At 47.5% G+C, this 14,172-nt stretch overlaps 1 protein-coding gene across 1 annotated transcript in view; it reads right to left on the reverse strand.

Moving 5' to 3' along the window:
* The window catches only part of GAP43 (growth associated protein 43), a 54,247-nt gene continuing 42,153 nt past the window's right edge, over window positions 2,079-14,172 (reverse strand). Inside the window, exon 3 of the mRNA XM_021398369.1 lies at window positions 2,079-2,689. Within this exon, the coding sequence (XP_021254044.1) occupies window positions 2,601-2,689 (89 nt within the window). The 3' untranslated portion in view covers window positions 2,079-2,600. The remainder of the gene's footprint in view (window positions 2,690-14,172) is intronic.

Consider the following 14,172-nt stretch of genomic DNA (forward strand, 5'->3'; position numbering starts at 1 on the left):
AAATGGAGGGAAGAGGGAAGGTTTGGGGTCTGAAGTCAGAAGAGCAGGGATACCAAGCGGTCCTTGCAGACACGCAACCCTTAAGAAAACCCTTCTAAATGGTCATGACAAGAGATGTGGTCAAACAAAAGCCATGCTTTCTCCTTCCTGCCTCCTCCTGAACACCTCTCCTGCACTCCTGAGAGCTGAACTTTGCTCCTCTCCATGCAGTGCTAGAGTCACAGAGTGTCTGCAGCATCCTGGCCGGGCACCCAGTGTGCTATGAACAGCACACATACTCTGCCCCTCTCCTGGTGCACCCCGTGCCCATCAGAGCGCTCTCCCTCCCATACCCCATCCGCAGGCTTGTGAGACCTGGCATACGGTCCAAGCAGTGCCTGATGTCCGCGCTACATTTGCTGAGTTGAGGTCAGGCTGGAAGGTGTCTCAGGGTTTACTACCCATCATGACATGGGAATATTAGCATATATATCGTTTATGAAGTATGACACAATACCTATCTGTCAGTCAGCCCATCTTTCTACCTATTGAGTCTGTCTAATCTACTTCAGCTAGCTACATTTCACTATCGCTATCAATCACCTATTGCTCCATGTTACCTAATTTCTTCCTGTCTCTCTCTCACCTTTTTCATTCTAACCTTTCTTACTCTAGCTATACTCCCCTCTCTCTCCCTATCATCCATCTATCCACACTAAAATCTTTTTTCCCTTCCTCTCTCTAATCCCTGTTTTAAAAAACCTCTGTCCAATCTCTCTCCCACTCTCTCTTTCCCTCTCTTTTTTCAATCCTCCCACTCTCTCTCTCTCTTATTTCCACACAAGGCCGGAAAGCGCATGGAAATGAATCCCTACACATTTTGATGGCACTTCCAGTCAGCAGTTCAAAGGGATTCGCTCTGAGGAGATATACAGTTCATCTTTTCTCCCTATTTCCAACAAAGAGATGGAGGAGAACAAAGGAAGCAGAAATTAGCCAGACTTTGGGGCTGTCAGCAGACCCATTTTTTGGTGCTACTACTTCTAGGCCAATTTAATCCTGGTCCTGCCAACAGCATTGTATGGCAATCCCAGCAGCCATTTGGCCTCTGGGCTACCTGTCCTCCACCATGGAAGGCCAAGTCTGGTGGGCGCTTGGCTGGGGACAATGGTGCACCCCATGGTCAGTGGCCAGGAGGTACATGCAACGGTGCTCAGCTGCCAAGCCCAGCCTCAGCTGTGCTTAAGCAGGTTGCAGGAGGTGTCCATAAATGACAGCTGAAGCCCAGGCTGGGTGACTAAACCTAGGTTTTGCCAGGCAGCAAGGGACAAAAATTTCTCCAAGTGCTGTTGGCTGGCTCTGACACCACCAGACCTTGCCCTGACCATGTGCCTATGCACTTAATGCATTGGCCCAATACATTTTGCCAAACAGAACATCTTTGGAGAACAATGCCACATCACTCAACAACTTCATCTCCATCCCAGGGAGGCAAGCACCAGCGAGGACCTGGCCCTTCCTGACCCTCAGTGCATTCCTTGGCAGGGCTCAGAGCTTCACATGGACCAAAGCTGGTCTCTCAGATGGCACTCATGAGGCTGCCTGGGATCACTCCTCTGAGGTCACGGTTCTCCCCTAAAACAGGACCTAGAGGACTCCTAGAGATACACTTCTTTTGTTCTTTCCCCAGACCAATTTTGCTACTTTTATTTCTTAAGCTAATGCCTCGCTCAGTGCTGATGCCTCACTCAAAATCCAAGCCTGCTTCCCTTGAAAATCCCCTGAGTGATGCCAAGGAGAGCGCTTGGCTGCTGACCGATGGCAGAGCAGTGGCTGAAGAACAGAGTGGGGCCGCGCCGCAAGCAGGCCTCCAAAGAGTGGTCTGCACATAGAGGCCAGCAGGACGTACAGCAGCATAGAAATGCGACACGGTGATGTTAATGATCATTATTCTCATTTATTATAATTATTGTTCAGTTTGAAAAAGGAGCCTGGAGCCAAGCATTATGCTAATTGGCACATTTTTTTGTTGTTCTAGTTCTGAAAAGAAAATGGGATTTAGTACTATTGTTTGTTCATTTGTTTTGTTTGGTATTTTTTCTTTCGTTCATTCCATCACATTGAAAAAGGAAGAAAAGGATTACTATTCTTTTTTTCCTGCTTTGCTTTTGTTTTAACTCACTCGGTAAGTCTGGACTCCTCGGATGAACGGAACATTGCACACACACACTTGGAGGAGAGAGAGAGGAGAGAGAGAGAGAGAGAGAGAGCGCTCGCGGTGGGCAGACAGACACACGCACGCGCCAGATCAAAGAACTCTGATACAGTGCAAGAATTTTCCCAAAATGATTGGATCATCATTACCAAAAAACTCGCCATAACAACACCAAGAAACAAAGAAATGTTTAAGCCACACTGTTTGACTGGGATTTTTCCTGCTTTTTTTTTTTTTCTTTAAATGTTTGCCACACAGAGAGAAAAAGGGTTTAAGTGGGAATGGGAGAGGGACGGACAGGCTCACAGATGCGAGCAGGAAGGGGGGAGAATAAGATTGGGGTGGGAAGGAAGGATAGAGGATAGGGGGAGGGAGGGAGGGGCAACGGGGAGTCATTTCTTAATGTTCAGGCATTTTCTTGGTCCGCCTTGCTCTCTTCTTCTTTCACCTCTTCCTGCTGGGCACTTTCAGTAGGTTTGGTTTCTTCTACAGCATCTAGTGGGGAAAGAGATGGTTCAGGGTTAGTCAGCCACAATCTAGAGCACCCTGCGCATGCACACAGCCATTGCATGATAAACTGAACAGCTTTGGGTTTCTCCCTCCCCAGGGTGACCCAGGTCTCAAAGTTTCTGCCATTTCTGTGGCATGGGAAGAAGATGCCCAGGTTCATCCCAGCACACAAGTGCTTGGCTCTCACATGATTTCTCCAGCCCTACCAGAAACCAGGTGCAACGGGGAGGAGCTGCCTAGAGCCCTAAGCCCAGCCTCCTGCTGATGTGTCAGGCAACTCTTATTCATTTCACCACATGCACTGATGAAGCTCTTGGCTTGTGGGGTGAAACCAGCTAGATCTAATGTCTGAATTATCCTTTTATCACACCCACTGGCTGTGCCAATGACCACTGAATTTCTCGCCTCTAATTACTGCTACTGAACTTCCAAGAAGCTTGAAAGAGGGAAAAAGAATTGTAACCTGTAATTCAGACTTCTCTTACACCAAAGAGAAATAACAAATGGGAGCCTTTGGACAGGAGGCTGTCCTTCTCTCCAGTTTTCTGGGCTCTCCTTTCAATGGCAGAGCTGCCTAGGGGAAAAAGTGAGTACAAATGGAGGCTGGGTCTGCAATCTCACAGTAAAAAAAAAACAACAGGGAACCAGCATTGAGGGGAAGGCAGAGGAAGTGAGGAGGAACAAGGCAGTGGTTCACCCAAGGGCTGCAGGATAATGCAAAGGGTCTTAGTGTACTGGAGTGGTTGGTCTGCTCTATCTCCAGTTCTCCCCATTTCACACTTACTACTCCTCAACCCACCTACACGTATGCACTAACACTGTGGAGACGTCAAGCAAGGAGCATCACTCCAGATCTGGGATAAACAGTGGAGAAAAGAAGTGACAAAGGGCTGGGTGGTGCAAGATGGGGCACACAGTGCTGGTGCTTGATACACCTCCACATTATTGATGTATCCCTGGTGGACTCAGGGGTCCCCTTGAACAAAGAAGTTCCTGGCTTCTGTGATGGGCTATTATGTTGTGTTACATTAGCAAATAAAATGGGCCAGGGACTGTTCTCTGGCCCTGGAGCTACCTGGCACCACGCAACTCATATGGCTAAATCCTTGCTCTCCAGAACAAGAGAGGATGTGTCTGAGAGCTATCTGGGGCAAAGCTAATTGGTATATTCAAAAAACACACCAGAGCCCACGGTGTCAGCTTAACAATACAGATGTCCACATGACAATGTTTAGTTTATGAAGGTTAGCATCCTCACACCCATGTTTATTGCTAGCAGAAAGCTAAATGGGATGCGAGCCATTCCTGACTGAAGCCGATTATGCATTTTTGCCTGGTCCATTCGATGCCATCAGATGGCAGACTTGTATTTGCTTCCAGCACTGGCAGCAGGTGCTGCAATTCTCACACCCCTCTCTCCCTCAGCCCCTTAGCCTCTCTTTTATATGCCTTTCTATGCACCATTTCCATGAGCATCACCTCTAAGGTCTAACATCCCACCCTGAATCAACATCATCAGCTGCTTTGCTTTTGGAACTTCAAACATTTATTGTCTTAGCGAACTTCAGATGTTGATTTACCAGTAAGAAAAATTCTTTGAGAACATCCCCATCACTCAATACCATGGTCTGAGATCCTGCACTTGCCTGCCCATAAAAGCTTCTAAGCACTTGCTTTCCCCTGATACTGAGCAGCAAAACAGAGTGCTTCTTAAAGACTCTTTCTATATATAGTACAGCTACAACCATGAAGTGAAGACATAATAGACTATTGATAAAAATGGGATGTAAAAATGGGTTGGATTGCAAAGCGGACCAACTTGCTTTAGTTTGGTTAATGTTCCTGAATGATTCAATCACAATTCCCAAAGAGGGCAGGGAATCCCTTTAATCCTGCTCTTCTCCAAGGCATTCGTAGCAAAACACATGTTGAATTATGGAGCTGAGAGTATGCATGGCCATCTACATCTCAGTGTAGGCCAAAACAATGTCGTTAGCCAGCAGCTTTGCTGGGCTAGATCCTAGTAAGACAAAAGGTCTGCTTTTCCATATGTCAATGCAAGATAAATGGAAGATCAGCAAAGGATGGGTAACATAGCCTAAGGAACACAAGCCCCAGCCACAACATTTCATGCTTTAAACACGTGTTTAAAACATTTTGTGTCTTCTTAGTGAAAATGCACACAGATTTCATCCAAGAGGCCTCACAGCCTTCTCAAGACAGCATAACAGAAGGGCACATAATGCAACAAGCACAGGGACAGACACTGGGAGGTCCTGAGTTCCTGCCGTCCGAACTAAGAGCTTTGGCCAAGCCATACAAACCATTAAGTTGCACAGATGCCCCCACTGAGACAGCAGTTAAAACTAGGGTCCTGCTTCTACAGAAGTAGGAGCCTATAGTAGCAGGCTTTTGACAGTTGTCCTAGTGACGTGAGCAGGAATTCTGGTTGCATTCAAAGTGAGGGAATGATGTGGGATGACTCACGGTGTTTCCTGTGCTAGTCTTGCTCTTAGGATATGCATTAACAAGATCTTCTGCCATGATACTGTCCCTGTTGGCTCACCACAGTGGCAAATCTGATTTCCAGGGAGTGTCTGTGGCACCTAGAGGGCCTTGGCTGGAAGAGGAATTGCCTCACTGCAGAGAAGCCTTGCTGTCCCCCTTATTCTTCTCTGGGGGCAGTTGGCAGTAGGCAGACATTGCACTGATTTCTGCCGTGCTGAAATAGCCTGCATTGACTCTGAGGTCAGAGAGCAGCAGAAAGGCTATGAAGTCACTTCATTACATATTCAAGTCTTGTGCAGAACAGAAAGGAATCAGAAAAAAAACATATTCTGAACACAACCTCAAGTCACTTTTCACCTTTTGTTAATGGCCCAAATATAACTAAGAGCTCTATCTTTCTAACAAGAACTATCAAGCCAAATTCAGCCAGCCACTCTCCTTTTAATTTTGCACAGTTTTGAAGCAATGAGGGAAAATACCATACACACAGGTGCACTTTGCTGCCACTAAGCTATGGCTCACTTCCTAGCAGCTTTAGCATAATTCCATTGATCTTTAAGACAAGGGAAAAGAAGGAACCTGGTGTTATTATTCAGTAATGAGCTTCAGCAAAAGGTAACATCACAAAGGATAAACAATTCAGCATAAAGAAATGAAGTTCAAGCTGTGGAGCTGCTAAATCATAGTAGTGAAAAGAAGAGGGTTCTCCTTGAGCAATGGGAGCATTGCAACACAACCCTACTGACATCAGGGCCAGTTAATAGCAGTTTATGATTCACAAGGAGAGACGAGACAGTTTGCCTGACTCACCCTTCACCAGTTTGTTTGATGCAGGCTATTTCTGCAGTATGTTCTCTGGGGTTTTCTCCAACCTAGTTTTCAGCATCCCAGCAAAGGCTGCTAGATGTCCCTGGGGAGATTATTATAGACTTATCCTGGGGGATCTCATTGATCACAGAGGAGCTCTCTTCCACTGCTTTTTACCAGATACCAGGCTTGATTTCCCACTGCCTTGAACTCTGGGCTGTCACACCTGTTGGTTTGTAGTGGACGGGTACAGTTACACAGCCAGTCCTGTACAGCCTTGGCGTTTCACATTCACTTTTCACTTTGTCGAACTAGGTGTAAAAGGTGACAAAAAAGCAGGTGAGAATTCAGGGCATTGAGGTGAAACGTTCTTTACCCTGCTTGAGGAACAACAGCATGACATCCCAAGTGGTCAAATTTCCACCTGTCTAAAGCTGCCCCTTCTGAACACACGAGCATTGTGAGGCCTCAACCAGCAAGATCAGAGTGCCCATGTCCACCCTCAAGGGAGAGAACAAACAAGTGCCACTGACTTATCCCTTAAGATGGGGATTTACAAGACAAGGGGAAATGGCCTCAAGTTGTGCCAGGGGAGGTTTAGGTTAGATATCAGGAAAAACTTCTTTACAGAAAGGGTTGTTAAGCACTGGAATAGGCTCCCCACGGAGGTGGTTGAGTCACCATCTCTGAATGTGTTCAAAAACCGTTTGGATGTGGTGCTCAGGGACATGATTTAGCGGTGGGTTATTAGAGTTAGGGAAGTATGGTTAGGTTGTGGTTGGACTTGATGATCCTGAAGGTCTTTTCCAACCTGAGCAATTCTAGGACTCTCTGATCCTACGGACCTGGACCAGGGCAGCAGAGAGATGCACTGGGAGACATCACAAAACGGGACTGTTGAAGTAGGAAAGGATAGGGACCCTATTCATCTCCCGGCATCTATGCACAGACATCATCAGCTGCTCATCTCACTCTGCTCTCTCTTTCCAACTAGTGGAGATAAACATGACATTTTTAAGGCTATTAGCCTAACTTATGAGGGCTGCTTCAAAAGTAGCGGCTCATATTTTATCACGTTGGCCCATGACATCGGAGGCGTATGTTGGTGGTTTGGCATGAGCCTGCATGCTGCACTCATCAAGATCTGCATGAGTAGAGGTGCCCCAATGCCACTGTTGCCACTGTTGAAACACACCACCTACTGCCTCACTGCGCTCACATCCACTTGGACTTCAGAAATGTTCAGCAAGTGTCAATGAATGTCAATGGACGCAGAATCCTTTTGGGCAGCCTTGGACAAACCTCAGGCTGTGACCATGCAAGTGCTTTAGGAATAGAGTTGTTTGGTGGGAGAAGCTGAAGTGTGCTTGCTTCCCCACTTAAGGGCTCTGTCTTGACAGCTGCCTCACACCCAGAGTTCCGCTGGTACCTGACATGGAATTTTAAGTGCTTTGTCCATGGGAGAGAAATGATACAGAAATGAACTACAGATCTGTGTTGAAACAAGGTCTTAGAGAGCTTCTTCCCCTCAGCATTCCATTTATTTCCTGGAAAGGATGAGAATTGTACCTGTGAGCTCTGCTGGAGAGCCAACGTCTTGAACATAAGCAGCTCTGGCTGCTGTGGAGCCGCAGCAGGCACACAGGCAACAGCATGGCTGGATGGTGGCACCTCCAGCTGTCTTTGCCTGTGCTGTGCTCTAATGGCTGAGCGTGCAGGCTCCTCTCCAAGTCTCCCCACTGCCCTACATTAGTGAAATTAGGTTGAGTGGATTTCCGGGTAAAATACTGTCTCTTGGGACCTGCCCAGCTCCCATCTGACTTGCCAAGATTAATTAAATCAGAGCAGACATCAGTTTATGACCACAGTAGCAGTAACCTCTCTGCTGATCATTTCTTTTGTGGCTGGTGGCTTGGGTTTTGTTTTCCTTTTCCTTTCTGCTCCATTGTAGATCTTCAAATTACTACAGCTGATGCCAAAATAAAAGAAATTGCACAAACACTCTGGGACTCTACTACAGATGCAGGAATTTTGCTTTTGCTGTTTTCCCACTGTTTGCATAATTATTGCTGATATTGACTGTGTGGCTTGAACATGTCTGCATGCTAACGCATAGCCCATCTCTCCTCAACAGCTGCTCTTCCTCAAGCATTGGCCACAATGTGGGTCCATTTGCCATGCTCACTCCTTTTTCTCTCTGCCCTCTGCCAGATACAGCTTGGCCAGAAACGGGAGTGAAAACCTTGTCTGGTCTCCTCTTTGCTTCCAAATATTAATCTGGGTTTTGCTGCCCTGTTATAAGCAGCCCTTGTTTATCCCTGAGAGAGGCATTTTTTGGAAGGTAAGGAAGACTGGGAGGCCCCATTTGAAATCTGTGACCTAAGCATCTCCTAGTTTTAATGACATTTGGGTCCAGATTTGGATCCAGGCTTCACAGCTTGATTCATCTGTCCCGATCCATCTGTCCTTCTTGCCAGCCAGGAGCTGCTTCCAGGCAGACTACGGTAGGTCTGAAATTGCTGAAATAAGATGCAGTTCGGGTTCAGAGCTGTTGCTTATACAGCTCCCTTCCTGATCCAAGTTAGCCCATTGCAGTCAGCACTGCTATGCACCATACACAGTGCTAAAATCCTACGCCCTGCCCGCTTGCTGTTTCTGCAGACTGACAGATTGATGCTGGGAAGTGAAGAGCTGGGGAACTCAGAGGAGTGACTGTTCCCACTCCAGGGAGATGGCTTGAGAGATTTTTCCCAAAACCCTGAGGAATCCCTTGCCTGCTATGGGCAGACCCAAGGGGCAGGCAAAGCAGCAGGGAAATGGGAGCAATATGTGTTCTGTTCATAGACACTGCTGGTAAAGGGGGCACGTGGCATGCTGGGGAGGGGGTGAAAGTTAGAACAAAAAGGTGAATATGGCCATAACACACAGCATTTGGGACCTCCCACTCCTGCACCACATCACCTCTTTTTCAGCCCCGTGTATGCCAACCCCAGTTGTACCAGCAGTGAGAGCAAAAACCACTTCTGCCACAGCTGATGGCTGTGGGCCCAGCTTGGCAGCCTTCTCCTTCTGCTCCAGCTCAATCCTCACAGAACAGCCAGCCCCATATCTGTCGCCCCTGCCGCCTCTGCGCTTTGTCAGGCTGCCCAGCTAGCAGCTGAAGGATTTCCCCTCCCTCCCTTTCTTCCCCAGCACCACAGAAATCCCACCCTGCATTGGCATTTGTGCGTGCGGGAGGTGGGAAGGGAGGAGTGGGTGATAGGCTCAGGGAGGGGCTGCGAAGGGCCTGCAGCTCCATGGCCCAGCATCTCTCCCAGTGTCTAGACACCAGCTGCCGGGTTGCCATGGAAACACTCAACTTGGGCGGGAAGGCGGGAGCTGAGGGGTCTCCAGAGAAAAGGGCGTGGTGCAGCATGAGGGTGGGGAGAGAAAAAGGGAGATGCTCCTTGCAAATGTGAGGTGTTAACCCTGTTACAGCTACGTTTGCAAATACTTCTTCTTCCTGGAGAACTGGAAAAGGAGCGGCTGTCCTTTCTTCTTCTGCTGTTTCCTTCCCACACATGGAGGCAGCCAAATCTGAAGGCTGAGACAAATGACATGCCAGCTGCTGGCAGGTGTGCGATCACGGCCCGTCACCAACACTCTGGGCCCGGACTTCCCACGTGCAGCACCTATGACTGGGCCATTGCAGTCAGCTACAATGGGAAGAAGCGTACCAAAGTGGTTAGGTTTTTCAGGCAGTCATAGCTTTCTCTCAGCTGCCATCATAACTACAGGCAAATGCAGCCCAAAGGTGACACAGTAGTTGAAGGGGAGGCAAAGGAGCCTTTTTTGGTGTGAGGGTGCCTTGAAGGCAGATGGCTGGCAATAAGGCCTCCCCAGAGCCTTTTCTTTTCCAAGCTAAACAAGCCAAATTCCCTCAACCTTTCCTCATAGGAGAGGTGCTCCAGCCCTTTCATCATCATTGCGGCTCTCCTCTGGATCTGCTCCAACAGCTCCACATTTTCCTTGTGGTGAGGGCCCCAGGCCTGGATGCAGTACACCATATGGAACCTCACAAGGGCAGAGCAGAGGGGGACAACCCCCTCCCTCTCCCCGCTGGCTACCCCTCTTTTGATGCTGCCCAGGATACTGTTGGCCTTCTGGGCTGCAAGCACACACTGCTGGCTCATGTCCAGCTTTTCATCCACCAAGACACGTAACTCCTTCTCTGCAGGGCTGCTCTCAAGGAGCTCTTCTCCCAGTTTGTACACATATCTGGGATTGCCCTGCCCCAAGTGCAATACCTTGCACTTGGCTTTGTTGAACCTCATTAGATTAATGTGGGCCCAATTTCAAGCCTGTCCTGGCTCCTCTGGATGGCATCCCTTCCTTCTATTGTGTCAACTGCACCACTGAGCTCGGTGTCATCAGCAAACTTGCAAAGGGTACACTCAATCCCACTGTCTATGTCATTGATAAAGATGTTGAAGAGCACCAGTCCCAAGATGGACCCCTGGGGTCACCACTCGTCACCAGCCTCCACTTGAACAAAGAGCCATTGACCACAACCCTCTGGCTGTGACCATCCAACTAACTTTTTATCTACTGAATAGTCCAGCCTTCAAATCCATATTCTTCCAATTTAGAGACAAGGATGTGGTGCAAGACTCATCAAAGGCCTTGCACAAGTCCATGCAGATGACATCAGTTGAGCTTCCTTTGTCCACTAATGCCCTCACTCCATTGTAGAAGGCCACCAGATTGGTTAGGCATGATCTGCCCTTGGTGAAACCATGCTGGCTGTTTCAGTTCACCTTCTTACTCACATGTGACTTAACATCTCCTCCAGGAGGATCTGTTCCACGATCCTCATAGGCATAGATGTGAGACTCACGAGCCTTTAGTTCTCTGGGTCTTCCTTTCTCCCTTTCTTAGCAATGGGAGAGATGTTTCCCTTTTTCGAGTCACCAGGGACTTCATCTGACAGCCACGACTTTTCAAATATGACGGAAAGTGTCTTGGCAGTCACATCAGCCAGTTCCTTCAGGACTCTGGGATGCATGTTGTCCAACCCCATAGACTTGTGCACATGAGAGGTGTGGAAAGCATGGCTGCAAGTGAAGACCAAGGCAAATAACTTGTTTAGTGCCTCAGCCTTCTCCATGTCTGTTGAAGCCAGATCTCCCTTCTCATTTATCACAGGAGATATACTCTCCTTTGCCTGTTTCTTCTGATGCACCTATCTAAAGAACCCCTTCTTGTTATTTTTCACATTCCTTGCCATGTTCAGTGCCATCTGCCCATCGGCTTTCCTGATCCCATCTCTGCGTGTCCTTGTATTCTTTCCTGGCCACCCATCCTTGCTTCCACTGCCTGTACATTTCCTTCTTTTCCCTCAGTTTGGCCAGCAGATCCTTGCTCAGCCATGCCAGGTTCCTGCCTCCTCTGCTTGATGTCTTACACTGAGGGATGGAGAGCTCTTGTGCTCTCAGAAAGGTATCCTTAAGGAGCTGCCAGCTCTGTTCTGCTCCTTCGTCCCTAAGGACAGTTGCACAGGAGATGTCATCCAACGATTCCTTAAGCAGCCAGAATTTTACTCCTGACTCTGCTCTTTGCCAGGCCCACATTCCTCAGGATCACAAACTTGACCATGGCATGGCCACTATGGCCCAGACTACCTCCAATCTTAACCTCTTTAATGATCTCCACTGCATTGGTGAGTACCAGGTCCAGTAACGCTTCACCTTTGGCTGGTCTGTCTAATACCTGGACCAGGAATTTATGCTTAACAAAACCCAGGAGTCTCCTGGATTGCTTGTAGCTTGCCGTGTTGTTCTCCCAGCAGACATCTGGATGGTTGAAATCCCTCATCAGTATGAGAGCCTGCGAGCAATGTGTCTTGGTGCTAAAGCAAGAAGACCTCATCAACAGGCTCCCCTTGATCAAGCGGCATGTAGTAGACCTTGACCACCATATGTTACGTATTGGTCCAGTCCCTAATTTTAACCCATAAGCTCTCAGTCTGGTCATGACTGTTTCTCAGAGGCAACTCTTCGCAATCTATCCACTTCTTAATATAGAGTGCAACTTCCTCACCTCTCCTACCTTGCCTACTCCTTCTAAAGATCTTATTATGTAGGATATAATGCCTAAATCACAAATTTATGACACACTCAGATCTTTGTGAGACTTAAGAGCCATCTCCATTGTGACCTTCCCAAATTTCTACAGGAAGACGGGAATGTATTTATCTGATCTTCATCACTGTAACAATGGCCTAACTCACAGTCATGCAGATATTTAATTCTTGTGGCCTCCCAGTGGGAAAGCAAGGGCTTTTATTTGCATTTTAGAGAGCACAAGATGAGGAGCTGGGGTATGGTTGCACAAGAGCCTGTGGTATACCCAGGAGGCTGAGTCTCCTTGGCTCTTTCGGCAGCACCTTCATAGGTGCAGCAATTTGGCCCTGGTGCTCAGCAAAAAGGCCTGTGATTTCTGAAATTCCCCAGAGCCCTAATTTCAGGCCAAAACTGGAAGTGCAGCAATCTCAGAAATATTCCCAGCCAGCCATCACAAGATGCCAGGCAGAAGAACAGCATTCATTACTTTACCTCTCTGAAACAGGAATACCTGAGAAGAAATAACCCGGCAATTGTTCTTTGCTCTTCACATTCACTATCCGTGTAGATTTCACAAAGGTCCTGCGGACCATAAAGGCAACTCTTTCTAATTCATTAAATACCTTGTGATTCAAACAGCTTGAATACAGAGGTTTTTACTGGCTTCCAGCTGTGGCATATAACACTTGGCAGCTGCTCTTGGCATATGCATTGAAAAACAAGATGTCCCCATGTCATACAAGAGTTCTCTTTTGTGTCACCGATCTTTTCCTACTTGTTGGATTAAATGCTGGAGAATGGTTCAGAAATGGGGAATGTGAAGGGAAAGAGTACCAGAGTCTTCTCAAGATGCATCCATTTATTCTTTAACATCTCTACTGTTGTTGCCCTGTGAGATCATAGGGGAGAAATCAGAGGAAAGATAAGAGGGAATGGAAATACCCAGAGCTGATCATATGCAAGTGAGCCAAAAGTAGCCTGACTGAAGTGATTACTAGTGATTCCTGCACAACCAGAACAATCCCAGAAAAGTAATTAATTCAGGGAATGAAGCTTACAGCACTTCAGAGATGGAGGTGCACATTTGGAGAGTCCTGGCAGATGCACAGAGAGTGACAGCTCTGCTGATCAGCCTGGCAATTGTGGTAGGATCAGTAGGGGAAAAAAATGAACCCAAAACAGTGGCAGCCTGCTGGCATTCATGCACTGCTGATCCTGAAATAAAGAGGGCTCAGGAGAGGAAGGAAACATGCAGTGCTGGAGCCTTTGGGTCTCAGTCTTCAGCTCCCACCCACCTTGTCACATGGGACAGGCTGTGAGGTTCCTCTCCTCCCCTGCTTCAGCAATATTGGCAAGGGAAAAGAGGCCAGAAGAGGAAATTTTCTGTAATTGCAGCAAAAAGGTCTAGAAATTCCTTTGGTGCATCCTGAATTAATGTGCTGCTCCTCCCCTTGTTCTCCTCCCCTTTCAGCTGTCACTGACAGGAAAACAAATTGCTGCAGCCCTTACTACAAGCCACGCTCCCACCTCCCTTCCCCCAGTCCAAAAGACATGTGCCATTCATAAGCTGCCTGACTGCTAGTCTCCATTATTAAACCCTGGAAGGCTGATAAATTGGGGATTCATGAAGCCTGCAAGCCTCCAACAACTCAGATTGCCATGGAAACCAGAGGCAGCCTCCATCTCCAGCAGAAATGATATTGATCTAGCTGAAGGCAGGGAATTACAATCAAGGAGAGGAAATAAAATGTCTCTTTTTCTTCCCTTTGCCATCCTCCAATTTCATACCGAAGTGAAAGGGAAATTTCATTTAGAGATCATTAGTTTGTTTCAGTCCATCTTTGTACAGCAAGGCTCTGCAAATTTGATGCTAAAATGAATTAATGCTTGTTGTCAGGCCTTCCTCAGCCATTTTGTTTATAACTGCCCCCAGCAGTTGCAGTGTCACCAACACCAGCTCTTTGCATCAAAGATGTTAATATTTCCCATATGCAGACCTGTAGGATCCCAATGTGTTTTGTGCAGAACAGGCATCAAAACACACTCACAGCT

The sequence above is a fragment of the Numida meleagris genome, chromosome 1 (assembly GCF_002078875.1).
Source record: "Numida meleagris isolate 19003 breed g44 Domestic line chromosome 1, NumMel1.0, whole genome shotgun sequence".
Lineage (NCBI taxonomy): Eukaryota > Metazoa > Chordata > Aves > Galliformes > Numididae > Numida > Numida meleagris.